Source organism: Myxine glutinosa, chromosome 1, assembly GCF_964187855.1.
Source record: "Myxine glutinosa chromosome 1, kmMyxGlut1.1, whole genome shotgun sequence".
NCBI lineage: Eukaryota > Metazoa > Chordata > Myxini > Myxiniformes > Myxinidae > Myxine > Myxine glutinosa.
In genome coordinates, this window is record NC_136261.1 from 432,996,212 (window position 1) to 433,023,992 (window position 27,781).

At 43.8% G+C, this 27,781-nt stretch overlaps 1 protein-coding gene across 1 annotated transcript; it reads right to left on the reverse strand.

Moving 5' to 3' along the window:
- Nucleotides 1-4,976: 4,976 nt before the first annotated feature.
- LOC144889912 (uncharacterized) lies at nucleotides 4,977-24,901 on the reverse strand. The gene is made up of 5 exons (XM_078771130.1): nucleotides 24,424-24,901; nucleotides 23,617-24,293; nucleotides 16,441-16,539; nucleotides 16,107-16,237; nucleotides 4,977-5,196 (listed from the first exon to the last, which is right to left on the reverse strand). Exons 1-5 carry the CDS (start codon nucleotides 24,542-24,544, stop codon nucleotides 4,977-4,979), a joined length of 1,248 nt encoding a protein of 415 aa, XP_078627256.1. The 5' UTR covers nucleotides 24,545-24,901.
- Nucleotides 24,902-27,781: the final 2,880 nt, after the last annotated feature.

Consider the following 27,781-nt stretch of genomic DNA (forward strand, 5'->3'; position numbering starts at 1 on the left):
CGTGCCGAAGACTTCAGTAATTACACCTTTTGGCCTCTTCAAGTTCCTTCGCATGCCGTTCGGCCTTAAGAATGCGGCCCAGGCCTTCCAGCGGCTGATGCACAGCGTGCTGCGCAACCTCACCTTCCTTTTCGTCTACTTGGACGACATTCTCGTCGCCAGCACTTCCCAGGCAGAGCAACTCATCCCCCTGCGCATGCTTTTTGCGCACCTTGGCCAGCACGGCCTCATGATCAACCCGGTGAAATGCCAGTTTGGCATAACGGCCGTCGACTTCCTGGGGCACCGCATCACGAAGCGTGGGGCCGTCCCGCTGCCTACCAAGATGGAGGCAGTCACAAGTTTCCCGCGCCCTTGCTCCATCAAGGCCCTCCAGGAATTTTTGGGGATGGTAAATTTCTACCACCGGTTCATGATTCGCGCCGCCCAACTCATGCACCCCCTGTACGAAGCCCTCCGGGGCAAGCCAGCCAAGCACGACGTTGCCTGGACCAAAGAGATGGACGAGGCGGTCATGGGCGCTAAGCTGGCCCTCGCCAACGTGACCATGCTGGCGCACCCGGTGCTCGACGCACCCATCACCCTCACCACGGACGCTTCCAACTACGCGGTGGGCGCCGTGCATGAACAGTGGGTGAATGGGGCTTGGCAACCACTGGCCTTCTTCAGCCGGCAGCTTCGCCCTAATGAGCGCAAGTATAGCGCTTTCGACCGCGAGCTCCCCAGCCTTTACCTGGCCGTTCGCCACTTCCGCCATCTTTTACAGGGCCGCCCGTTCACGGTGTTTGTGGACCACAAACCCCTGGTCTTCACCATGGCCAAGGTTGCAGAGCCATGGTCGGCCCACCAGCAGCGCCACCTCTCCGCCGTGTCCGAATTTATGACGGACATCTGGCACATCACGGGCAAGGACAATGCTGTGGTCGATTGCCTCTCCCGGTCCGGCATGAACGCCATCCACCTCGGTGTGGACTTCACCCGCATGGCAGCCTACCAGACCGCCGACCCCACGGTGCAAGCCCTCCAGACAGCGGACACAGGCCGGCGGTTGGCCGACGTCCCCTTCGAGGACACAGGCACAGTTCTCCTGTGTGACGTTTCCCTGGGCCAACCTCGCCCCATCGTGCCCACCGGATGGCAGCGGCACATTTTTGAGGCCCTCCAAGGCCTTTCCCACCCGGGCCGGAAAGCGTCGCAGAAGCTCGTGGCAGCAAAGTTCATCTGGCACGGGCTCCGTAAGGACGTCCGCGACTGGGCCAACGCCTGTGTCACCTGCCAGCGCGGGAAGGTCCAGCGGCACACCCAGGCCCCGTTGGCACCATTCGACGTGCCCGCGCGGCACTTCAACCACGTAAATGTGGACCTGGTGGGACCCCTTCCCTCCTCGCGGGGCTTCACCCACCTCCTCACGATGGGGGACAGGACCACCAGGTGGCAGGAGGCCGTCCTGCTGGCATCAACAACACCCGCCGACGTGGTGCAGGCCTTCATTGGCACCTGGATTGCTTGTTTCGGCGCCCGCTCAGACATCTCCTCTGACAGAGGCCCGCAATTCACCTCCGAGCTTTGGGGCGCAGTCGCTCAGGCCTTGGGGATCAAGCTACACCACACCACGGCCTACCACCCCCAAGCCAACGGCTTGTGCGAGTGGTTCCACCACTCAATGAAGGCCGCTCTCAGGGCCAGCCTCCTGGACAACGGTTGGGCCGACAGGCTCCCGTGGGTCCTATTGGGCCTCCGAACGGCCCCTAAAGAGGACCTCCAGGCTTCCACCACCTAGCTTGTCTACCGCCAGCCACTGCGCGTGCCGGGCGAGTTCATCCCTGATGCCACCGGCCCCTGGTCCGCGGCTCGCCAACGCTCGGTCCCCCAGGAGGCCGCCAGGGGATTTGCCCCCGTGCCCACTTCCCACCACGGCTGCCCCCAACCCCACATCCCCCCAGCACTTCGCACTGCAGAGTATGTTTTTATCCGGAACGACTCACACCGGCGACCGCTCCGGCCACCGTACGGTGGACCTTTCCGGGTCCTGAAGAGGGACGACAAGTCGTTCATCATTGACATCGGCGGCAAACCGGACCGCATCTCCATGGACCGCCTCAAGCCGGCCCATTTGGACCTTGACCAACCTCCACGGTTGGCCCTTCCTCCACGATGGGGCCGTCCCCCATCAACCAAGCCCCCCTCCCGACCATCCACTGCCACGCCACCTACCACCCCCACACGAATCGCCAGGGGCCGTTTTGGCCGGGTCATCAAGACCCCCCTCAAACTTACTCTCCCGGTGCAAGTCAATTCTGGGGGGGCGCATGTAGCGGTTACCGGAAGCATGACACAATCACCTTGCACCGGCCGATGACGTAACCGGCGGGCGGTTACTTGCCCGAACTCGCCCGGACGTGTCCGGACTTGCCTTGCCCGGGTGGACTCTCGATTTGCATACCACTCCCCGTTGAGAGGCGTGGCTGACTTATTTGCATACCACGCCCCACCTGAGAGGCGTGGCTTTTGTGTGGTGAACTTTTGATATAAATTGCCGCCTGTGTTAACGGGCTATTCAGTGCTTTTGAGTTCTTTCGAGTTGAGCTAGAATAAATAGCTCAGTGAAACTTCGTTCCTGGTGTCATCAATTTTGTCCGGCTTTATCGTGCGAGCATAGCTCCACAATAACATCTTTTACCACCCTGCACCTAAACAGGTGTTTTAAAACAGTTATTTTCGCACAATTCACATCTTAAAACCATCCGAGCCGCCACTTGTTTCCATGATCTACGTGGGTCGATCCACTTGGACAAATCTTTATTTGAAAAAATGCCCCAATTTTTATCGGATTTAAACACGGATATCGATATAATTACTTTGATGGTGATTCCCGATCATCAAATATGTTATAATATGTGAGAAACAACTCATAAATAAGACGTATACATGATCGGTAAGTTCGGCAAAGAAGGAGTCATGTGACCTCTCAAATGTGCTAATTAACCAAAAACTGAAAAAAGTAAAAATACAAACTAAACATCGTTTTAAGGTAATTTTACTGCTCATTTAACAGCATCTCTCAAGTGTTTAAATATTTTGAAGAAAAAAAGGTTACCTCTTCGCTAACTTTACTAAATATACACCTCCAAATATACACCCTCCAAATATACATCCTATAGTTTAAAACAAGCGATGTTGATTCGTAAAACTTATATAGTTGTTTGGAGAATGCGTCACAATTGACGGACAACAAAACAGATTTCGAATATCTTATTTAATTAAGAGGTTTCGTGAGCGTGAGACATCGTGGGTGGATCCGCGGGTAACCTGGGCAACAATCATTCTTTTCAATTTTCAAAGAGTTTCTGGTGGCTATTACAGAACATTCAATCACAGGTGAGATATATTTCATTTCTTACGATATTATCGATATCGCCGACCTCTTATCCATTCCAAAATTAAGTACGGGTGTGGTACCTAAAGCTTAGGGTGTGGGGGTGGATGTTTGGGTTTGGAGTGGGTGGGCGTGTGTGCATGTCCAAACGTTATGGAGTGTTAGAGCCTAGAAGGGTCTACATAACGACCTTTTTCTTTACATATTAAAATGAGCTGAAGGACTTTTTGGACATTTCTGGGTGAGCTTTACCATAACCTTCAATGAGGTTCTGATAGAGCTTTTCTCCATCAAATATCAGCCATAACTTGCGGAGATGTCTCACTGTAAGTGTAAGCTGGTCTATGGAAGAAAAAAGTGACACCACCTTCCTGATAAGAAGAACAAGAGGCTGCAAAGGGAAAATAGGTTGGCTGTCCCAGCTAATTCCTGGCACCAGAATTACTTATCGTCAAGCCGCCTTCCCTCGGGACTGTGATGTGAGGGGGGAAGACTTCAAGCATCATGTAACATATCAGGGGGTGTCTGTTGAAGGATTACTGAGTGTTACAGGGTGTGTGGAAGTGTTGGGAGAGGAGGGGGTGGGGAAGGGGTGTGAGATTTTAGCGTTACCTCATTTTTGAACACCCCAAACTGTTTAATGTCCATTACGATGTGGATATTCCAACGACAACAAAACAAAATATGAAAGGAAAAAAATTGTCTGATTTTTTAATGTAATAGTCATTTTGATTACTCTGACACCTTCATGTTCATTATTATGCCTTCGCAATGCAAAATTTGTACATTTTATTTGGAAATAACTTCCCTTTTTCAGCATGCCAAGAAGAGCAAGAAAATCTTCATTTTCAACAACATCCAAACGTGCCAAAATAAATGAGGATACAAGGTCCCAAGAACACACAGGAAACAAGATGTACCCACTTATAGTCATGTTCACCATGTTTTTTCGTTCAAATTTTTTATGGAGATTAGCAAAACTATACATTTTTGGAATACTCAGAGCATGAGGAATCCAAAAATTAATGTTGGCATTTGTGTAAACACCTTTGCGAAAATGAAACTCAGGACAGTGATGAAGATCTGTGAAAGCATATTCCTGAACGGTATAGACCTCGTACATCCTGTGTAAAGGACTTATAGTTCAATCTGATACGAACAAGGCTGCTTTCTTGCTTTATAAACCCATACCTATAACTTCAAAAGACTTGCAATATCATGTATTATGTAACAGTTATATCACAAATATAAAGACAATGGTTTTCAATTACCTTTGTTTGTTGCTTTTCTATAATCCTGAGCACTATTTTGAGGCCTTCATTGGATTCCTTGACCCAGAAAACATAGGATTAGCATATTCAATTAAGTTTCTAGGTTGACGAGAAGCCGAGATAGTGCAAAATATGTATTTTAAGGCAGCCATTTTGAAAATTCAAAATCTGTGTCTGTGCAAATGGCAACATTGATTTTCGGATTCTCCATGCTCTGATGATTCCAAAAATGTATAGGTTTGCTAATCTCCCCAAATTTTGAACGAAATTATATTTGTTAACATAGTGAACCTGACTATTAAGAGAACAGCTAGAAAGACAAGCTGCAATTACAGCAAGAGAAGATGAAGAGGCTCCAACACAAAGGCTAACACAGCATCAACAGCGACAAGCTGCAACAAGAGCAAGAGAAGATTAAGAGGCGACAGCAAAAAGGCCAACACAGCAATAACAGCGACAAGCTGCAATAACAGCAAGAGAAGATGAAGAGGCCACAGCAAGAAAGCTAACACAGCAACAACAGCGACAAGCTGCAATAACAGCATCAAGCTGCAATAACAGCAACAAACTGCAATTACAGCAAGAGAAGATGAAGAGGCTACAACAAGAAGGCTAACACAGCAATAACAGCGACAAGCTGCAACAAGAGCAAGAGAAGATAAAGAGGCTACAACAAAAAGGCTAACACAGCAACAACAGCGACAAGCTGCAATAACAGCAAGAGAAGATGAAGAGGCTACAGCAAGAAAGCTAACACAGCAACAACAGCGACAAGCTGCAATAACAGCAACAGAAGATGAAGAGGCTACAACAAAAAGGCAAACACAGCAACAACAGCAACCAGCTGCAATAAGGGCAAGAGAAGATGAAGAGGCCACAACAAAAAGGCTAGCACTGCATCAACAGTGACAAGCTGCAATAAGGGCAAGATAATATTAAGAGGTGACCAACCAGGTGACACCGTCACAATTTCGGTCTTTGAGGCCGGCCGATAGGCACGAGGTTCTCCTGACCACGTGGCCCTTGACTTGGTTTGTCCGCACAATGTGGGCACTCCATCTACATCTCACTGTCTGATAATATGGACCAACTTCTATCTACCCATCCCAACTCTCTCTTCCTCATATGTGGTGATTTCAATTGTCACCATGCCAGTTGGCTGGGTGTGGGTACCTCTCTCACCAGCCATGGCTCTTCAGCAAAGGACTTCTGCGACTCACTGGGACTGACACAATCTGTCAATTTCCCGACCCGGATCTCAGTCAACGGAGCATCTTCTCTTCTGGATTTGGTTATGACAAACTTCCCTGAAAATGTCTGCTGCTCTTCTTCTGCTGCAATCGGCTCATCTGATCATGTGCTTGTCAAAGTGGACATCTCTCTGACCATTCTCAGAGAGCCTCCTCAGCGTCGACGAGTCTGGCATTTCACTCAGGCCAACTGGCACGGTCTTCAAGCAGCCATCAATCATCTGGACTGGTCTCCCATCTCTACCGCCTCTGACATCAACTCATCCTGGGAATTCTTTCAAAGTAAATTGCTCTCTCTCATGCACAGATTTATACCATCTCGTCTTCAGTTGTCATACCCTTCCTCCCGTCCATGGTACACAGAATCTTGTGGTGAGGCTGTTGCACTGAAACAACTTGCTTTCGTCTCCTGGAAAGCAAATCCAACGGAAGGAAATCTCATTTCCTTTCACAAAGCCCGAAACAAGTGTGTGTCCACCCTCAGGAGAGCCAGGAAACAATATCTCACCATTCTCAAGACCGAACTCTCTTATCTGTCTCCCTCTTCCAAATCCTGGTGGCGTCTGGTCAAATCTGTTTCTGGTGTTTGTTCCCCCTCCATCCCCTCCCTCACCTCAAACGGCTTAACGGCTGACTCCGCATGTGAAAAAGCTGAATGCCTCAACTCTGTGTTTGCCTCTAAATCTTGTGCCCCAAACCCATCCCTCTCTGTACCCACCGTACCCAGTCGTACCCAGCTGCTCCTGGACTCTGTGTCCTTTCCTCCTGACAAGGTGGAAAAGTTTCTGGCAACCCTCGACTCTGATTCTGCAACTGGTCCTGACGGCATCAGCCCACGGGTCCTAAAATCATGTTCTTCTGCACTTTCACTCCCTCTTTCTGTTCTCTTCACCCTCTCTTTTGCTCAAGGTCATCTGCCATCTGCTTGGAAATCAGCCAACATCACCGCTTTGCACAAAAAAGGTGCAAAAACAGATCCCAGCAACTACAGACCAATCAGCCTTCTCCCAATTATCAGCAAAGTCATGGAATCCATCATTGCTTCAGATATTAAATCTTTCCTCTTCTCCAATGGCTTGATCTCTGATCATCAATTTGGTTTCAGACCTGGTCACTCTACTCTGGACATGCTGCTTCTGCTTTCTCAACAATGGATGGAGGTCCTCAACACCAAACAGGAAATTAGAGCTGTCTCCCTTGACATTTCACGTGCCTTCGATACGGTCTGGCACCCTGCTCTGCTCTCCAAACTCTCCTCCTTTGGTATCCATGGAAATCTCCACGCATGGCTGGCGGACTTCCTCTCTGGTCGTAGTCAACGTGTGGCCCTGAATGGGTTTCTCTCATCTCCTCTTCCTGTTCAGGCTGGAGTTCCCCAAGGTAGTGTTCTGGGCCCTGTGCTTTTTCTGGTCTTCATCAATGATCTCTCTGACTCTCTTGAAAATCCTCTCTATCTCTTTGCTGACGACTCTACTCTCTGTCGCTCCATTCCTCATCCCTCAGATCGGCAGTCTGCAGCCTCCTCACTCTCTGCAGACCTGGACAAAATCACAGACTGGTCAAACAAGTGGAACATGTCTTTCAATCCTGACAAATCTCACACTCTTACAATGTCTCTCCGAAAGGACCGACTGGACAACCCTCCCATCTACTTTCTCAACAATCCTCTCCAAGAAGTTCTGTCGCTCAAGCTTTTGGGTCTCACTATCTGCCATGATCTTTCTTGGGAAAACCACATTTCCAAGCTGGCCTCCAAAGCCAGTCGCCGACTGGGCATCCTCCGTCGTGCGAAGTCCTTCCTTGGCACACCTGAGCTCCTCACCACATACAAGGCTTTCATCTGCAGCTCAATGGAATACTGTTCCCCCCTCTGGGCTGGTGCTCCTGCCTCACACCTTGCTCGGCTTCACGCTGTTGAGGCCAAAGCTTTCAGAATCATTGGAATCTCCTGCGATGTAGTCAACGCCGAGGGCCTTTCACTCACTCACCGCAGGCAGGTTGGTGGTCTTTCTGTCTTCTACCGACTCCTCTCCGGCCTTGCTCCCCCAGCTCTCTCTGTGCTCTGTCCCCCCAATATTCCTTCAGGTCGCACAAGATCTGCCTGCAACCCTCTTCTGGTTAAACTGCCAAAGTCTAGGCTCTCTGCTCACCTTCACTCTTTCATTCCCCTTTTCTCCCGCCTCTGGAACAAACTCCCCCACTCCCTTCAATCCCACTCCTCCCTCCAGGTCTTTAAAACAGCTGTTCACCACCATCTCTTATCTTCCCCCATCGAAAACCTTGATCTTTTCTACCCCCGGTAATTCACCCCAGAGTCCTTGCAGTGTTCATATGTTTTAATCCTCTCCCACCTCCCCCCAAGTCCTCCCGATGTCCCTGCTCTCAAATGTGTTTGTGTCCTTCCCCCTCTCTTTTGTGTCCTTCCCCCTCTCTCCCCATCTTGTCTACCGCTCCCCTTGTTTTTTGTGTTTTGTGTGTCGGTTTGTCTTTTTGTGTGATTAATGTTAGCTCTTTCACGAGCCTCGATCTTGTATACAAAAAAAAGAAAAAAAAAGAAAAAAAAAAGAGGCTACAACAAAAAGGCTAACACAGCAACAACAGTGACAAGCTGCAATAAGGGCAAGAGAAGATGAAGAGGCTACAACAAAAAGGCTAACACAGCAACAAGCTGCAATAAGGGCAAGATAATATTAAGAGTCTACAACAAAAAGGCTAACACAGCAACAACATTGACAAGCTGCAATAAGGGCAAGAGAAGATGAAGACGCTACAACAAAAAGGCTAAAACAGCAACAACAGCAACAAGCTGCAACAAGGGCAAGAGAAGCTGAAGAGGCGACAACAAAAATGCTAACACAGCATCAATAGCGACAAGCTGCAACCAGAGCAAGAGAAGATTAAGAGGCTACAACAAGAAAGCTAACACAGCAACAACAGCGACAAGCTGCAATAACAGCAAGAGAAGATGAAGAGGTTACAACAAAAAGGCGAACACAGCAATAACAGCGACAAGCTGCAACAAGAGCAAGAGAAGATTAAGAGGTTACAACAAAAAGGCGAACACAGCAATAACAGCGACAAGCTGCAATAAAGGCAATAGAAGATTAAGAGGCTACAACAAAAAGGCTAACACAGCAACAACAGAGACAAGCTGCAATAAGGGCAAGAGAACATTAAGAGGCTACAACAAAAAGGCTAACACAGCAATAACAGTGACAATCTGCAATAAGGGCAAGAGAAGACGAGGAGGGGAGAATAAGATGGCGACAATTTGAACAAGAACAACGAATTGTTCGGAGAACAGCTGTAGCAAGTAGGAGACTAACATTATTCCTAAATGCTTTCAACTATGATCCCAACATTGACTATGAATCAAACCCCGATTATTATATTGAGAGAAGATCAGAAATATGTGAGTATTGCAATGCAAACTAGAGCTTCCAGGGAAGCAGAACTCAACTGAACTAGTTGAGTTAAAAAGATTTTTGTCAATCTATATATATATCTGTGCAGCACCTGTCCTGTCATGTGTTGTCTTATGTTGTGTTGTCTTGTCACTGAACTACTTTCTCAAACTTTCGTGAAATCGTACCAAACTTCTGGTATGCACATATCTCTCCCGTCGGTATGTCCTAAGGGTATTTTTTTTTGAAAAAATTTCCAATTTTCTTTTTTGGGGGGGGAATTTTTGGGGATTTTTTTTTTCAACTTCAATTGTTTATCAAATGTGATATCACGTATATTACAAATACATTTGTGCAAAATAATTGTTTGAATTATGATTGGTTTAAACCATGACAAAACGGCAACTCGGGTACAGTCATTTATCTATACTAGGGCATGCCCGTACTATATCTATATCTAAAATTATATCCCCCCCCTCTATTTACATGAAATGGTTTGGTCCAAAGCGAACGGCTTGCGAGTGCGGTGACAATCCCCCCCCTCTATTTACATGAAATGGTTTGGTCCAAAGCGAACGGCTTGCGAGTACGGTGACAATCCCCCCCCTCTATTTACATGAAATGGTTTGGTCCAAAGCGAACGGCTTGCGAGTACGGCGACAATCCCCCCCCTCTATTTACATGAAATGGTTTGGTCCAAAGCGAACGGCTTGCGGAGTTTGGTAAAGAAATCGCCATAGCGTGCACAAACGCGCAGGAAAGCGAAAGAATCGCAAATTAGTTTTAATTAGTTTTAAAACATAGTTTAACGCCAACATAGCGGCAACATAGTTTGCCAACGTGAAATAAATGAATACGCTCTCAAATGTGCCGTCCGAGGCAGAGTCTGTTCGCCACGTTCGGCACACGTGATAAGTCGCTGCTCTCTGATTGGTTGAATCGTTTTTTGGACATAGCTCGGTAACTACTTGTCTGATTAATTTCAAACCTTGAAAAGGCACATCCTCGGGTCCCCAGCAATATACCTGGCAAGTTTAAAGTATATCGGACCGGTAGTTGTCGAGAAACAGCGGTCACAGACAGACACACAGACACACAGACACACAGACACACAGAGATTACTGGAATTATAGATAGATATCTACACATCTAGGCAGTGTCTGTGTTGTCACCTAACGACTCCCTCAAACTTTTGTTTTTGTGGTTGTGAAGTGTTTTTAATAACGTTGTGGTGGTTTTGAATCATGTGGTGGTTTTGAATCACGTGGTGGTTTTGAATCACGTGGTGGTTTTGAATCACGTGTTGGTGAGGTATTTTGAATTATGTGGTGTTGGTGTTTTTAAATGACGTGGTGGTGAGGTGTTTTTAAATCACATGGTGGTGAGGTTATTTTAAATCACATGGTAGTGAGGTGTTTTGAATTACGTAGTGGTGAGGTATTTCTAATTATGTGGTGGTGAGGTGTTTTTAATTACGTGGTGGTGAGGCGTTTTTAATTAGTTGGTGATGGTGTTTTGAATTACGTGGTGGTGAGGTGTTTTTAAATGACGTGGTGGTGAGGTGTTTTTAATTTCGTGGCTGTGAGGTGTTTTTATTATGTGTTTTATGGCTGTGAGGTGTTTTTAATTTCGTGGCTGTGAGGTGTTTTTAATTTTGTGGTGGTGAGGTGTTTTTATTACGTGTTTTATGGCTGTGAAGTGATTTTATTACGTGTTTTATGGCTGTGAGGTGTTTTTATTCGTGTTTTATGGCTGTGAGGTGTTTTGAATTTCGTGGTGGTGGTGTTTTTATTACGTGTTTTATGGCTGTGAGGTGTTTTTAATTTCGTGGTGGTGAGGTGTTTTTATTACGTGTTTTATGGCTGTGAGGTGTTTTTATTACGTGTTTTATGGCTGTGAGGTGTTTTTAATTTCGTGGTGGTGAGGTATTTTTATTATGTGTTTGATGGCTGTGAGGTGTTTCTATTATGTGTTTTATGGCTGTGAGGTGTTTTTATTACGTGTTTGATGGCTGTGAGGTGTTTTCAATTTCGTGGTGGTGAGGTGTTTTTAATTTTCTGGTGGAGAGGTGTTTTCATAACGTGTTTTATGGCTGTGGGGTGTTTTAAATTACTTAGTGGTGAGGTGTTTTGAATTACTTGGTGGTGAGGTGTTTTGAATTACGTGGTGGTGAGGTGTAATCGTCCCAAACTTCCAGTCTGCACCTACCCCACCCCTATTTGTGTGCTGAGGGGTTCTTTCTTGAAAAAAAAACATTAAACATAAATCTTCAACCTAAATTGGCTATAAAAATGTAATATCACAAACACAACAAATACATTTGTACAAAGTAATTGTTTGTATTATGATTGGTGTAAATCATGACAACACAGCAACTCAGGTACAGTCATTAGCCTCAGCTAAAATAAGCCCGTTCCTCAGTAACGACGTGCGAGCCGAGCCAAGCTAGTTTCTATATATATTTCACTTCCTTAAATGTTGTGTTCGCTTCTTTCTCAGTTTCAGCATCCTAAATTCTTGTGCTTTTTTTCAGAGCTGAAAAAAATATGCCGGCATATGGCAGCCATTTTGTGACAGATTGGGTTGACATGCGATAGCAACCTACCCTGTGTGGTAAGTGTTAAACATTAAACAAACAACTGCCAAGTTTGATCAAAATCTGTTCATATTTGTGGACGCTGGAGTGTAATACCAATCTGGTCCTTGTGGTAAGGATGCTGCATGTCAAGTTTGATCAGAATCGGTTGATATTTGTGGACGCTGGAGTGTTAACGTCAAAAAGTTAACAGACGACAGACGACGACGACAGACGAGGGACGCCGGAGGGTTCAGTATGTGACGAACTCAATTGGACGGTAGTCCAGTTAAGTTAAACAAGTGTTACGCCTAGGTCCCCCGTCGGGGAAGTGATGTGAGTTGACAAGGTGGAAGACACAGAAAACATGCTATATGATATGATATATTTCGCTCACAAGGTTCAGACATACATGGAGGCGGCCATCTTGGATTTTGACGTGGCGACCCAATTTTCAATAGCGTTCTTCTTTATGCGTAGATACACCCACACACTAGATTATAAGTTAGTAGTTCGTTTATTTTTCAAGATATTTCGCTCACAAGTTTCAGATATATATATGGTGGCGGCCATCTTGGATTTTGACATGACGATCCAATTTTCAATAGGGTTCTTCCTTATGCCTAGATACACCTACACACCAGATTAGAAGTTGGTACTTCGCTTATTTTTCAAGATATTCCGCTCACAATGTTCAGACATATATATGGTGGTGGCCATCTTAGATTTTGACGTGGTGACCCAATTTTCAATGGCGTTCTTCATTATGCCTAGATACACCGACACACCAGAAGAGAAGTTGGTAGTTCGCTTATTTTTCAAGACATTCCACTCAAGGTTCAGACATACATGGCGGTGGCCATCTTGGATTTTGATGTGGCGACACAATTTTCAATAGCGGTCTTCCTTATGCCGAGATACACCCACACACCAGATTAGAAGTTGGTACTTCGCTTATTTTTCAAGATATTCTGCTCACAAGGTTCAGACATACATGGCATCAGACATACATGGTGGCGGCCATCTTGGATTTTGACGTGGGTTGCACCCACACACCAAATTCGAATGCGGTCCTTCGTTTACACATGCACACATGCACGTACGCATGCACACATGGACGGACGGATGGGAAAACCATAGTCCCCCTTTCGCTCCGCGGTGCGACCGGGGACAAAAATGGAAAAGAGAGCCACCTTCCATATGTTGCTCAAATGGTAAAGTTAAATTACCACTTTTGAGGGAGCCGCTGGAACCACTAAATGCTCTTCTAATGGGAAAAACTCCAGATTCTAAAATATTCTTCAAAAACATGAGAAAGTACAACAGCTGTTTTCATATGACATCTTTTGAAACAAATCAAATCAGAGAGGATGGTTATACAATCACGTGAAAAAGTAAGTCCACCCCATGTAAAGTTTTGACTTTTTCAACATATTTCAACATACAGCTATTTGATCTTCATTTCAACAATATTGATAGATAAAGGTGATATAACAAAACAAATATCATGAAACATTTACATTTTGTAGTCCATTGTATAATTTAAATAAACATAAATGAAAATTTTTCATGTGGAAAAAGTAAGTACACCCCTACATTTATCACTACTTCAAATACCTAAAATTAGAATCAGGTGCACCAGTTCAGGTGCAAATGATTAGAACATCGTTAGAGAGTATCTTGGAGGAACCTGACTTATTTAAACCTCAGACATTTAGTTTGGTTTGCTCTTTGTTGTTGAAGAGTGCGGTGTCACCATGCCTTGATCAAAAGAGCTCTCTGAGGCCTTCAGAAAGAAGGCTATAGATGCCTACGAGTCTGGGAAGGGATTTAAAAAGATCTCCAAACAATTTGAAATCAATCATTTGACTGTCTGGAAGATCATCTACAAGTGGAGAAGATTCCAAACAACTGCCAACTTGTTCAGGCCAGGCCGCCCCAGCAAGTTCAGCCTGAGAGCAGACCGCAAGATGCTGAAAGAAGTCTCTAAGAACCCCCAGAATGTCATCACGGGACCTACAGGTAGCTCTTGCCACTGTTGATGCCAAAGTGCACGCGTCTACCATTAGAAAGAGGCTGCACAAATTTGATCTACATGGGAGGTGTGCCAGGAGGAAACCTTTGCTGTCCAGAAAGAACATCAGGGCAAGACTAAAGTTTGCCAATGAACACCGAGGAAAAGACCAGCACTTCTGGAACAATGTGCTCTCGACAGAAGAGTCAAAGCTGGAGCTATTTGGCCACAGTACCAGAAGACATGTTTGGCAAAAACCAAAGACAGCATTTGACCACAAGAACCTGATACCAACTGTAAAACATGGTTGTGGAAATATTATGGTTTGGGGCTGCTTTGCTGCATCAGGGCCTGGGCAGCTCACAATCATAGAATCCACTATGAATTCTTCATTGTACCAGAGGGTGCTTGAGGATAATGTGAGGCCATCTGTCGGAAAGTTGAAGCTCAACCGAAGGTGGACCTTGCAACATGACAAGGACCCTAAACATACCAGTAAATCCACCAAGGAATGGCTGAAAAGAAAGAAATGGAGGGTTCTGGAATGGCCAAGTCAAAGCCCGGATCTCAATCCCATCGAGATGTTGTGGGGGGATTTGAAGCGAGCTGTGCATGCAAGAAACCCCTCAAACATCGCACAGCTGAAAGAATTCTGCATGGAGGAGTGGGGACAAATTTCTCCCAGTCGATGTCAGAGACAGGTCGACAGTTATAAGAAACGCCTACTTGAGGTTGTTTCTGCCAAAGGGGCCAATACCACCTATTAGAGCCAAGGGTGTACTTACTTTTTCAACATGCGAAATTTGCATTCATGTTTATTTACATCATACAATGGATTACAAAATGTAAATGTTTCATGATATTTGTTATATTCTATCACCTTTATCTTTCAATATTGTTGAAATGAAGATCAAATAGCTGTATGTTGAAATATGTTGAAAAAGTCAAAACTTTACATGGGGTGTATTTACTTTTTCACGTGACTGCATGCCCACTTTTAGAATTCAAGGCCAGATTCATCATAAAATTGGTTCGCTTTTACCATTACGAGATGAACCTATTAAATTTCTGCAAATTTATTTCATGGGTAATGAAGAAGAAGAGGCCAAACAAACAACAAATTTACAAATTCCTAATCTTGATTCAAACATTGTTCATGCTCTTCAGGATATGCTTCACCAATATTATCCTTATGTATCCAGTATAAAGTCTGCAATGGAAAAGATGACTTCAGATCACTAAAATAATAATCCATGCTGATAAAACCCCAGCTGGAGAACATGAAAGGAGAAGCAATTCTCCTCTTACAGATGAGTAGCGATATTACTGGTTGGTCAGGAGCATCGCACAAGAGATATTGTCATCGAGCAAAGAGACAGCCAACTGAAAAGAATCAACGAAACACATAGAGCCTTTGACCCACTTCAATATCCTTTGCTGTTTTGGAATGGGGAGGATGGCTACCACTTTCAGTATTTCCAGGTAAATCCACAAACTGGAACTCAAACTTCATAGAAGGTTTTGGCTATGAATTTTTATTCAGAGAGATTAATGGGAAGAGAACATGAATTCAACACAATACTACAATCCACGTCTCTTTTCTATCAATTTGCAGTTGATATTTGGGTTAAAATTAAATCGGAAAGATTCTAATTTTTTTGGACCCATCAAGCTCAGGTACGAGCAACTGATTACCAAAATCTAAGTGACGCATTTAGAAATGACAAAGATCCAACAACAATGGGAAAATTAGTAATTCTTCCCTCTAACTTTATTGGTGGACCAAAGTACTTGAATGAAAAAATACAAGCTGCAATATGTTAGGTGAGGAATTATGGAAACCTGATTTATTCATGACATACACTTGCAATTCTCAGTGGTCAGAGATTAAAAGAGCACTCATGGTAAATGCAAAGCCAAATGAGCGTCATGATGTAATAGCAAGAGTTTAGACCAAAAATCATTGCTTTTTATAGATTTGCTCAAGAAAAAACACGTATTTGGAAAAGTAAAATGCCACATGACATTTGAATGGCAAAAGAGAGGATTGCCACGTGCCCATATATTGATTTGGCTACAGGAGAAGATAATGCACAATGAAATTGATGCTGTAATTTGTGCCGTTTTCCCCAGGAAAGATGAAGATCCATTACTCCATAAAATTATATTGACCAAAATGGTTCATGGAACATGTGGACATTTTAATAGAAAGTCACCTTGCATGAGAGCTGGAAAATGCACCAAGTACTACCTCAAAGATTTTCGCTTGGAAACCCAATCGGATAGAGATGAATATCCTTTGTACTGGAGGAGCAAGTTGCTGTTGGTGGCATTGAGGTGCTAATGGCTAAACATGTTGTAGACAATTGGTGGATCATAACAAACAATCCATATCTCTCCAGAATGTGCAATGCCCACATCAATGGAGAATTTTACAATTCTGTTAAATCGATAAAGTACGACTGTAAATATGTAAATAAAGGTCAGGATATGGCTGTATTTTCATTAGGCAGAGATGGACAAGTCCACTATGCTGAGACCGATGCATACCAGAATGCTCGATATGTAAGCACCAATGAAGCACTCTGGAGAATCTTTGGCTTTCCCATTCATGAGCATCATCCAACCGTTCAGAAACTTCAAGTTCATCTAGAAAATGGTCAGAGGATTTATTATAACTCAAGCACTGCAGAACAAAAAGCCCAAGAGGCCCACATTATAACTCTTACAGCTTATTTCCTGCTTTGGAGAGAAGATAATTTTGCTCAGACACTCATTTACAATGAGGTTCCAAAATATTTCACCTGGGCTGCTGGTGGCAGAAAGTGGAAAAGGAGAGTTCAAGTCAATCCTGTAGAAGGTTATCCAGGGGTAAAGTCTAAAGATGCCCTTGGAAGGGTGCACACAACACATCCAAATATGGGTGAAGTCTTCTTTGTGAGGTTGCTACTTCATACTCTTCATGGTCCAAAGTCTTTGAGGATTTGAAGACACACGAGGATAGGATTTGTGGAACCTTCAAGGAGGCCTGTTTATTACATGGCTTACTGGAAGATGACCCACACCGGAAACAAACTCCAGAAGAAGCTGCGATTAGTCACTCTCCTGGACGACTGCGACATTTATTTGCCATTCTCATAACACAGTGTGCCCGAACTGAACCCCCAACAACTACGGAATTATCATAAAGAGAGCCTGTCTGAGGATATCTTACACAGAATTCAAAGAGAATCTCATGATTTAGAAATGACTTATCGCAATGAAATTTTCAATGAAGCTCTCATGATTGAAGACAAAGTTATGGATTTCAGAGGACATGATCTGAATCATTATGGACTTCAAAGACCTATTAGAACAACATGTGAATTAACGAGAGAACTGTTAAACGAGCTCCATTATGACAAAGAAGAACTTGCACAGTTTGTTCAGGAGAATGAAAGAAAGCATTTGCATAGACAAGCAGCCATGAATAGGAAAATCATGGAGGTTATTGATGGTAATGAAGGCCGACTGTTTTTCATAGATGCACCTGGTGGTACAGGTAAAACTTTCATTTTAACGTTAATCCGAAAAAAAGGTAAGATCATAGACGCATATTGCACTGGCAGTTGCATCTTCAGGAATTGCATCTACTCTCTTGCCTGGTGGTAGGACAGCTCATTCCACATTCAAACTATCACTCAACACTCAAAATGAGGAGACACCAACGTGCAATATTGACAAAGGTTCTGCAAAGGGAAATGTCTTGAGAAATCCAATGTTATCATCTGGGACGAGTGCACTATGTCACACAAAATAAAGTCTTGAGGCATTAGATAATACACTCCAATACTTAAAGGAAAGTAGTCATGTTGTGGGAGGAACTCCACCGATTCTTTCGGGGGATATCTGACAAATTCGCCCCATTATACCAAGGGGAACTGAAGCAGATGAAAAGCAAGGAAGTCTGAAGGCATCTCCTTCTTGTGGTAAAGTTGTGTCATTTACATTGACAGTGAATATGAGAGTTCATCTTTAAGAGGATGAGGGACTTGGCAATTTTGCCAAATTACTCCTTGATATTGGAGATGGCAACATTCCATTCGCTAATTCCAACCAAATTACAATCCCAAATGGATGTGGAATTATTGAAAAAGATGAGGCAGAACCTAACAGTAATGTCTTCCCAACTATTAAGCAATATTACAAGATATTGATTGGCTTTGTGTAAGGGTAATCTTAGGTCCCAAGAATTCTGATGTAGAAAAGATCAATTGACAATTGATAAAATTAATTCCATGAAAAGAAGTGTCACATAAATCACTTGATACTGTACCAAATGATGATGATGCCACACAATATCCTGTGGAGTTTATAAAGTCTTTGACACCACCAGGAATACAACAACAACAACAACAACATGCATTTTAAGGCCATTTTCCCTGCTAGAGCGGGGGTTAGCCTTGCGGTCCCCACGACAATCTTCTCCATTTTGCCCTATTTTCTGCATCTCTCCTTCTTAACCCCCTTGCCCACATTTCCTCTTCCACCATCTTTAGCCAAGTCTTTCTCGGTCTTCCCCGTCCTCTACTTCCTTCTACATTCACTTCCATCACTCTTCTCAACCAGTCACTTTCATCCTTCCTCAACACATGACCAAATCATCTCAACCTGTTCCTCTTCACAGCATCAATCACAGGCTCTATTCCCATCATCTTTCGCAATTCATCATTTGTCTTCCTCTCTCTCAACGATACTACACACATCCACTGAACCATTCGCATTTCCACCCTTTCCAGCCTGCGTTGTGCTCTACATTCATTACCCATGTCTCGCTCCCATAAATCATAACACTTCTCACACATGCAGTATACACCTTTCCCTTCAGCTTCAACAACACTCCCCTCCTCATCAGCACGCCACTCAGTTCCCGAAAATTCTTCCATTCACATCTCACTCTTGCAACCGTTGCTGAGTCTGATCCACCTTCTCCATTCAGCATGTCTCCGAGGTAGCTAAATGTTTTCACACCTTCCAACTTCAGGCCGTCTCCAAAATCCAACTCAAAATTTCCTCCATATGCAGCTCCCTCTGTGCACACCTTACATTTGAATATGGCTGCCACACTGGTTAATGACCCTCTCAGACCACTGCATTTTTGATGAACCCACTCAGCGCACATTGTACATTGAATGGAATTCACTCCGACACCCTTCCTGCATACAGCACATGGCCACTTCCCAGTTCTTTCCACCACACCACATGCTTTTCCACTTGCCATCACCTTCGTCTTTCCAATATTCACCTTCAGAACTTTTGTCTCCATACATTCCTTCCACTTGTTCATCTTTCCCTTCAGTCCATCCATACTTTCCGCAATCAACACCAGATCATCGGCATACAACAACTCCCATGGTAAACCCTCCTTTACGTTCTGAGCCAGCACCTCCATCACAGCTATAAATAGTAGTGGACTTAATACCGACCCCTGATGCACACCCACCTTCACCTCAAACTCACCACTGTTCCCGTCCTTCGTCCTTACAGCTTGCGCGCTCTTTTGTACATTGCCATCACTACTTTGATCAACCATTCCTCCACTCCTAACTTCCTCACTGCCCATGTCAATACTTTGCGTGGAACCCTATCGAATGCTTTCTCCAGATCAACAAACCCAAGAAACAACTTCTTCCTCTTCTCTATGTACTTCACCTGCATCTGCCTCACAATAAAGAGCACGTCTGTCGTACCGCTTCCTGGCATAAATCCAAACTGCATTTCATCGATCTTCACCTTCTTCCTTGTCCTCCTCTGTGTATCCTCCTCCACTGTATCCTCCTCCTTACCACCAGCAATGCCACTCCATATTTTATTCTTGAAAGTTGGTATTCCAATCATTCCATTGAAAAATCTCGATGCACCAAGATGATGCAATGGGACAAGATTGGTAATAAAGAAGATGCTGCCACATGTCTTAAAGGCTACAATAACAACAGGGAAATGTAAGGGTGAAGAAGTATTCATACCAAGAATTCCAATGATCCCATCAGATGATCCATTTCTGTTTAAGAGATTGCAATTTCCAATAACAGTTTGTTTTTTAATCTATATAAATAAAGCACAAGGACAGACCCTTACAGTTGCAGGCCTCCATCTGAAGTTATCCTACTTTTCACATGGTCAGGTGTACGTTGCATGTTCTAGAGTAAGATCGCCAAGAGATTTCCATATTTTGCCCCAAGAAGGTTGAATAACTACGTACCAACATAGTCAACAAAGAAACAATCTCAACACCAACAAAAAACAAGTACAAAAAGTTTTAATAAAAACAAAAGCCGCGTCGATGTTACACAATGCCTAGATGCAGCTGTGCTTATAACGTCGATGTTATAGGCACAGGACATTCCTATTGATTCGATTACTTGATGTTATTTTTGTGCAAAGTGAAAATATATCTCAGCAATTTCCCGTGTGTGGCGACGAATTTTTAATATATCTCGGCATTTTCCCATCTGTTATTTCAGGCGGTGTATGACTGACCAATCCGCGATTTAAAAAATATATATCTCGGCAATTTCCCGTGTGTGGCGACACGTGAACGAAGCTATGCTCCTCTCTCCACATTATTGTGACGACATATAAATTAAATATTTCATCGTGACGATTGTCATCAAATGGCCGAATTTTTAATACATCTCGGCATTTTCCCGTCTGTTATTTCGGGTGGTGTATGACTGACCATGCCGCGATTTAAACAAAATATATATATCTCGGCATTTTCCCGTCTGTTATTTCGGGCGGTGTATGACTGACCATGCCGCGATTTAAACAAAATATATATCTCGGCATTTTCACGTCTCTTATTTCAGGCGGTGTATGACTGACCATGCCGCGATTTAAAAAAAAAAAATCTCAATGGACTTGAAGTTACAGGCCTTTGAGAATTCATTTCGTTCCATAAAGGGCAACTTTCATCGGATTTTCTTCCCGTTTTTTTTCAACCGAGTCTAAAACTATGTTAGCGACTGTGAAAAAGGAAATGATATATCGAATTTGATTTGAAATAAAAACTGTGTGAGAGAGGAAGACACCACAGGCCTACAAAACAGGCCTGAAAGCTATGCGAGTTAATAAAATGGTGGATATTTGTTTATATGAAGGCTCTCCCAGAATGGGTGGAGCTATGGTTCCCAGAATGTGTGGAGCTTTGAGGTTTTGTCTTCTCTGCAAGAACAAGAAGAAGAACAAGAAGAACAACAACAACAGCAGAGGGCACTCTATGAGCAGCGTCTGCGACGCGGCTAAAAGTGCTTGAGCTTATGTCAAATTATTGTAGCTACCAGTAACGTATATGAAATAAAGTTATTTTAAGATAATTTACATGGCAGATATTGTGATGTTGATAACATCAGTTTTACTTCAATTATGGTGTGGAATAAAGTCACTTGAAAACAATGTACATGTCAGATATTGTTTCAATTAAGCTTGTGATGTGCAGATAGATATATGTCATCTCGATATAATTCCAATCTCTCATCCGCTATACACCGGACTGGTAACTCAGATGTGAAAAATAACTTCATTTAACCCTTTAACATAATTGCTAAAGGAGTCACATGACCTCTCAATTGCGCTGATCATTCAAAACCCAAAATAGTACAAACACAACCAATACATCAATTTAAAAGTAATTTTAGTGCCCATCCAACAACATCACTCTCAAGGGTAAAAAATAAGTTGTTTGTCGAAAAAAAGGTGACCACTTAGCTAACTTTACAAAACATTCACCTTCAAATATACACACAAAATACATCATCATGAACGAGGGTAGATCCTCATATACAATGCCCGCCACAAACCCACGTGCCACCATCTACAAGCCACCACATGCCAACGGGTAAACCGCCAACATCTACCTCACTCACAAAAAGGTGAGTTTTTCAGTTTGTTTGTGACCTTACTGCTTTGAGCTCCCAAGGTTAATCACAACAAAACCTTCCACAATGAGACGTTTTACAACAATGCATCTGAATAGGGGTTTTAAACAGTCATGAGGACGTCATCTGGCCCATTATTTCCGTGGTGCACTCCCGAGTTAATATATTAACGAACCCGAGGTAATTTCTTGACTTCACCTTCATTCTTTTAAACCCTATCCACCCCTTAGACCCCCTTCACCCCTCAAGCAGTAATTCGGAGGTACAACAAGCACGGATTGGAAATCTTCACTGATGGAATGGAATGAGGTTGCCAAGGTTACCAGCTCCACCCTTTGCAACATATGCTCACTGAATATTTACATTGAATTCTTGTTTCTACCAATACACACTCCAAAGTTAATTTCTCACTTCAGGTCAGACATCTACGAACCCCCTTCATTGACAGGTATGTTCCCTAGAATTCCCAATAACACAGAGTGCATTTGTGCTTTTGGGACCTCTCTTTATTGCGAAACCCTTCACAAATTTAAGCTTCATGAAAAACATAGGCAGGAGACTTCTTCTGATTAACAATTTTACAACAAGAGTGTTCTCCCCACATCACACATGTCAATCAAACATGAACTACAGCAACGATTGAGCAACAATTGATGTCCAAACTGCTGTGGAAAGATGCCATCTGGGCATAACCAAAAAGGGACAAGAAAAACAACCAAATCAGACAGAAAACAAAATTCCTAAACACTCGTCACAATCAAAAACCTCAAATGGAACTTGGCTGGATAGATGGCAAGTACAGAAACAAGAATTACAAACTGGCAACCAAAGAAAAACCCTGAAAGAAGCACAATGAGATCCAAGATCAGATTGAGAGATTAAGTTCTGTTTCCATTTGGGGTTATGGCATCAATTTTTCAATAATTCTCTTTGACGGGAATATGGAGAACCAGATTAATAAATTTAATATTTTTTAAAGCTGTCATTTAAAAAAATCCTCTTTACCTCATTTTCCATATCCTGGTATTTCAGATTTCAGCTCTCCTGTATAGATCTTCACATGTGATCTCAAACTGCCTTTTTGAGAGAAACCTTTATCACATATCAAGCATTTGTGAGGTTGCTCTCCTGTATGGATCCTCATATGTTCTTTCAAATTGCATTTTCGAGAGAAACCTTTATCACATATCGAGCATTTGTGAGGTTGCTCTCCTGTATGGATCATCATATGCGATTTCAAACTGTTGCTACGAGAGAAACCTTGATCACACATCGAGCATTTGTGGGGTCGCTCTCCTGTATGGATCCTCAAATGTAATTTCAAATGGCCTTTTTGAGAGAAACCTTTATCACATATCGAGCATTTGTAAGGTCGCTCTCCTGTATGGATCCTCATATGTAATTTCAAACTGCTGTTTTGAGAGAAACCTTTATCACATATCAAGCATTTATAAGGTCGCTCTCCTGTATGGATCCTCATATGTAATTTCAAATTTCTGTTATGAGAGAAACCTTTATCACATATCGAGCATTTGTGAGGTTGCTCTCCTGTATGGATCTTTATATGTGATTTCAAACTGTTGCTATGAGAGAAACCTTTATCACATATCGAGCATTTGTGAGGTCGCTCTCCTGTATGGATCCTCAAATGTGATTTCAAACTGTTGCTACAAGAGAAACCTTTATCACATATCGAGCATTTGTGAGGTTGCTCTCCTGTATGGATCATCATATGTAATTTCAAATTTCTGCGACGAGAGAAACCTTTATCACATATCGAGCATTGGTAAGGTTGCTCTCCTGTATGGACCCTCATATGTGGTTTCAAATCGCGTTTTTGAGAGAAACATTTGTCACATATCGAGCATTTGTAAGGACGCTCTCCTGTATGGATCATTATATGTAATTTCAAATGGCTGTTATGAGAGAAACCTTTATCACATGTCAAGCATTTGTGTGGTCGCTCTCCTGTATGGCTCCTCATATGTAATTTCAAATTGCTGTTATGAGAGAAACCTTTATCACACGTCAAGCATTTGTGAGGTCGCTCTCCTGTATGGATCCTCATATGTAATTTCAAATTGCTGTTTTGAGAGAAACCTTTATCACATATCGAGCATTTGTAAGGACGCTCTCCTGTATGGATCCTCATATGTGATTTCAAATGGCTGTTATGAGAGAAACCTTTATCACAAGCAGAGCACTTGTGGGGGCGTTTTCCAGTGTGGATCCTCATGTGCATTTTGGTGTTACTCGTTGAAGCAAAATCCATTCTGCACACATTACACTTGTAACGTTTTCGCTTTTCCAGAGCCTTTTTGTGTTTGTTTAATTTAATGTTAATCTTGGTGTTGCGAGGGCCAGACATGCACTTGCATTTTATATGAAGTGAGTCTTGTTCTCGTGATTGCTTCTTCAGAAAAGGCTTCTTCTTCACTGTCAAGCTGCGACTGGACCTTATTGGTCCCATATTCCTTCTGGATTGTTCTACAGAAACAAAGAACACATTTAGTTTTTTTTGGTCAAAAACAAAATATTTAACTCTTTTCCAAAAATTATATATATTGTATATGTTAATGATAAAATATATATGTCAATGTTTTACATTTTCATTCACCAGTTGCAAAACACGAAGCACTTCCGTTTGTCATGTGAATATCATCTGAACCTTCCTTTGCAGAAGAACATTTTGAATCTTCTGTTACAGATGAATCGTTGTTGTGTTGTCTGCCTTCCATATTTACAGCATAGACATCACCTGTGTACAAATCAGCGTCAGTCCTTTGCAGAGAAATGAGATTGAGGACTTCTGGAAAGCTCACAGAACATGTTACGTCATGGAATGTCCACTTGAATTTGAATATAATAATGAAATTAAAGATTGTTAAGAAGAAAAATTCCGGATATTAAGCAGCATTGAAGCAGTCTTATACATCACCCTTGTTCACCCCCCTATTTAACATGTCCAAGTATCACTACATTGGAGCATAGCGGAAGTAACTAGAAGACGATTTGTGTTCGACAGTGTTCAAGTATTTAATTCAATATAAATAAAATGAAGATTGTAAAATTCATGAAAAAAATATTCTGGAATTTACTTGTGTTGCACAGTATCTATTGCATCACTCTCTCTAACACATTACATTGGTTATTTGTGCCTGTTCTTTGTATCCTTTATGATGTCATTATAAACAGTACTTTTCCGGTTTGGAATGATTTTCAATTTTGTTTGACTGCCGTGTAGGCAAAGTGAAAATATTGTTGCAGACGTGGGGTTTGGCGTGCTTCACGAGTGGGACTTCTCAGACTCTCTCCGACCTCTGGACCTGGAAAGCCGCCATACTGTGGATAGCTTCGCGGCCTCATGGGATGTTAAGCAACTACTGACAGATTGAGACCGCCAAACCTGGCAACACAATTGATCTCGGGAGGCGATCCTTTCCTGGCATGAACAGGCAAGGCAGCTTCTCCCTGGGTGCCCAGCACGTTCAAACAGCAGCGATTTCTCTGGCGTCCCAGCTTTTCAGCCACTTCCACACTCAATATTCTATCCCTTGTAAGCCTCCCTCTGTGGGGAAAGTTTGGTGGCACACCCAAAGCCTGCCAATTAATTTAATTTTTGCCATTGACATTCGGCAGATTTCCTTCCTGTTCTCCACATCCACTGCTCATGCTACGGAACCTCCACAGACGTCACACGCATACACGCAGCCACGTATCTTTCACCACACCCACTCTCGCACCGTCGTACATCCCCAAACCATGCACGCTTACCAGCTGCATCAGAAACAAGCACACACAATTTACACACACTGGCCATCTCAAAATCTCACGCACATCATTTATTCACACGATCCACTCCACAGTCAATCTCACTCCATTCACACACATGGGTATTGTGTGAATACCCATGTATTTGCTGTGTCACTCAATAAATGCTAAACAATGGCACTGGTCATTATGAACAAGAGCATTTATTTGAGGCACGGATCCACCAGCATATCTCCGACACCGTCAAGATGGCGTCCCGGCCATCTCTTCCACAATCCCGTTCCGCTTAAATCATCATCCCTTCCCAACAATCCCGAAACATCTGGAAATTCACCAACAACAACAACAACAACAACCGCAAACTCGGAAATAATCAAGCACGTAAGAAAGAACACAACATTTTCTCCCCTCTCCCACAAAGTGCAGGTATGGAATGAGGTCACAAAATCCTGAAAACGACTGGGGGGCTGGGGGGCTTTCTGAGGTCGTTGCAGTGCCCCCACAGGTTCAAGCCCTTCTTCTGTATCAGTCATATCACCTGTATTGGTGGGGCACATACCAACTCCCACCTGGCTGGAAGGCTGGGTCACAGAGGCAGCCACTTTCCCTCGTCTGCTGGCATGCCACCGAGATCCATCCTGAAGCTGGAAATTCACTGGTCCAAGCTGTCGGCTCACAAGAGGTGTGGAGGACCAGAATGATTGCATGTTGTTTTTCCGATGAGGATATTTAACTCTGACCCAATCATGAACCTGTATCGCACGTAGCCTTGATCTATGCACTCTGTCAAAGTGTTGCTTCATGTGCTGCTGGCTCAGCTGTACGGCAATGCTGGCAGTAGGTGAGGGGAAGCAAGACCCCGTGGGTCGAAGCCTGTGCATCGGCAGTAATAGCTCACATTATGGCAGTAACATTGCTGGTGAGGCACTTGTGGTGGTGTGCTTAATTGCCCTGCAGTGCATGAGGGTCTTTCGTAAGGCTGTTTTAAACACACAACCTTGAGCTCGGTGTGCTCGAATTCCATTCTTGAGGGTTTGGTTAATCCTTTCCACCCCTCCATTGGCCTGTGGGTGGGACATGGCCATGTGGATATGTTTAATTCCATTGACATGAAGATACGTGGTGAACTCGGCTGAAATGAACCGTGGGCCATTATCTGTGGTAATGACCTGTGGCACCCCACAACGAGCTATCAGTGTGTCCCATATGTGGATAATGTTCTGGGAGGCAACTGATCCCACATGAACAACCTCAAGCCACTTGGAATGTAAATTGTATGCGACCACCAGATAGCGTTGATGGTGAGGGACACCACACATTTCTCCACAAATGTCTAGTTGTAGGCGTTCCCTGGGGTTAGACAGCCAGGAAACTTGCTGCAATGGAGGAAATATGGGCTGCCAACATTGCCAAAGATGAAACAAGCTGTACCATCCTTTACCAATGTTTCAATGTCATGGTCGATGCTGGGCCACCACACCAGGTCATGGCAACGTTGCTTTACCTTAACCTTGCCCAAATGACCCTCCTGAGCCACACTCCACACTTGTGCTTGCAGCATACTTGGCACCACTGTGCGTCGTTCTCGCACCACACAAAAATCGTTCCAACAGGATAGCTCGTCTTTCACAGGAGAAAACGGTATCAGATCGTCTGCTACTCTGGCCAGCCATCCCTCTGTAATATAGGAACGCAGGGTAGCGAGAAGAGAGTCCTCGTTAGATGCCCGCTCGAGCTCCGGAAAGGATACCACATCATGTCGGGGTCCATGCATCAGTTGTATTAGATCCTGCTCTGTGTCTTCTGGTTTAGAACAAGTGTGAGCATCCATAACTGATCTGGATAAGTGGTCCGCCACGGTATTGTGACGTCCAGGTGTGGACTGAAGCTGGAAATTGTACTGCTGGAGTCGGTCCGACCACCAGTACAATCAGAGTGGCTTGTGTCCTGTGCCTGAGGTGGACATCAAAGCCGTGAGTGCCTGGTGATCTGTTCAGAGTGTAAAGGGCTGAGCATGCAGGTACAGATGCTAGCGTTTGCATGCCAATATGCAGGTCAATGCCTTTCTTTCTCTCCCATGGAATATTTTTGCTCCTTGGGACTCAAGGCACGGGATGCAAAAGCGATGGGTTTCTCCATGCCACCCTGCACCTGGGACAAAATAGCCCCCAACGCCATGGCTGAAGCATCACAGGTGACCAATG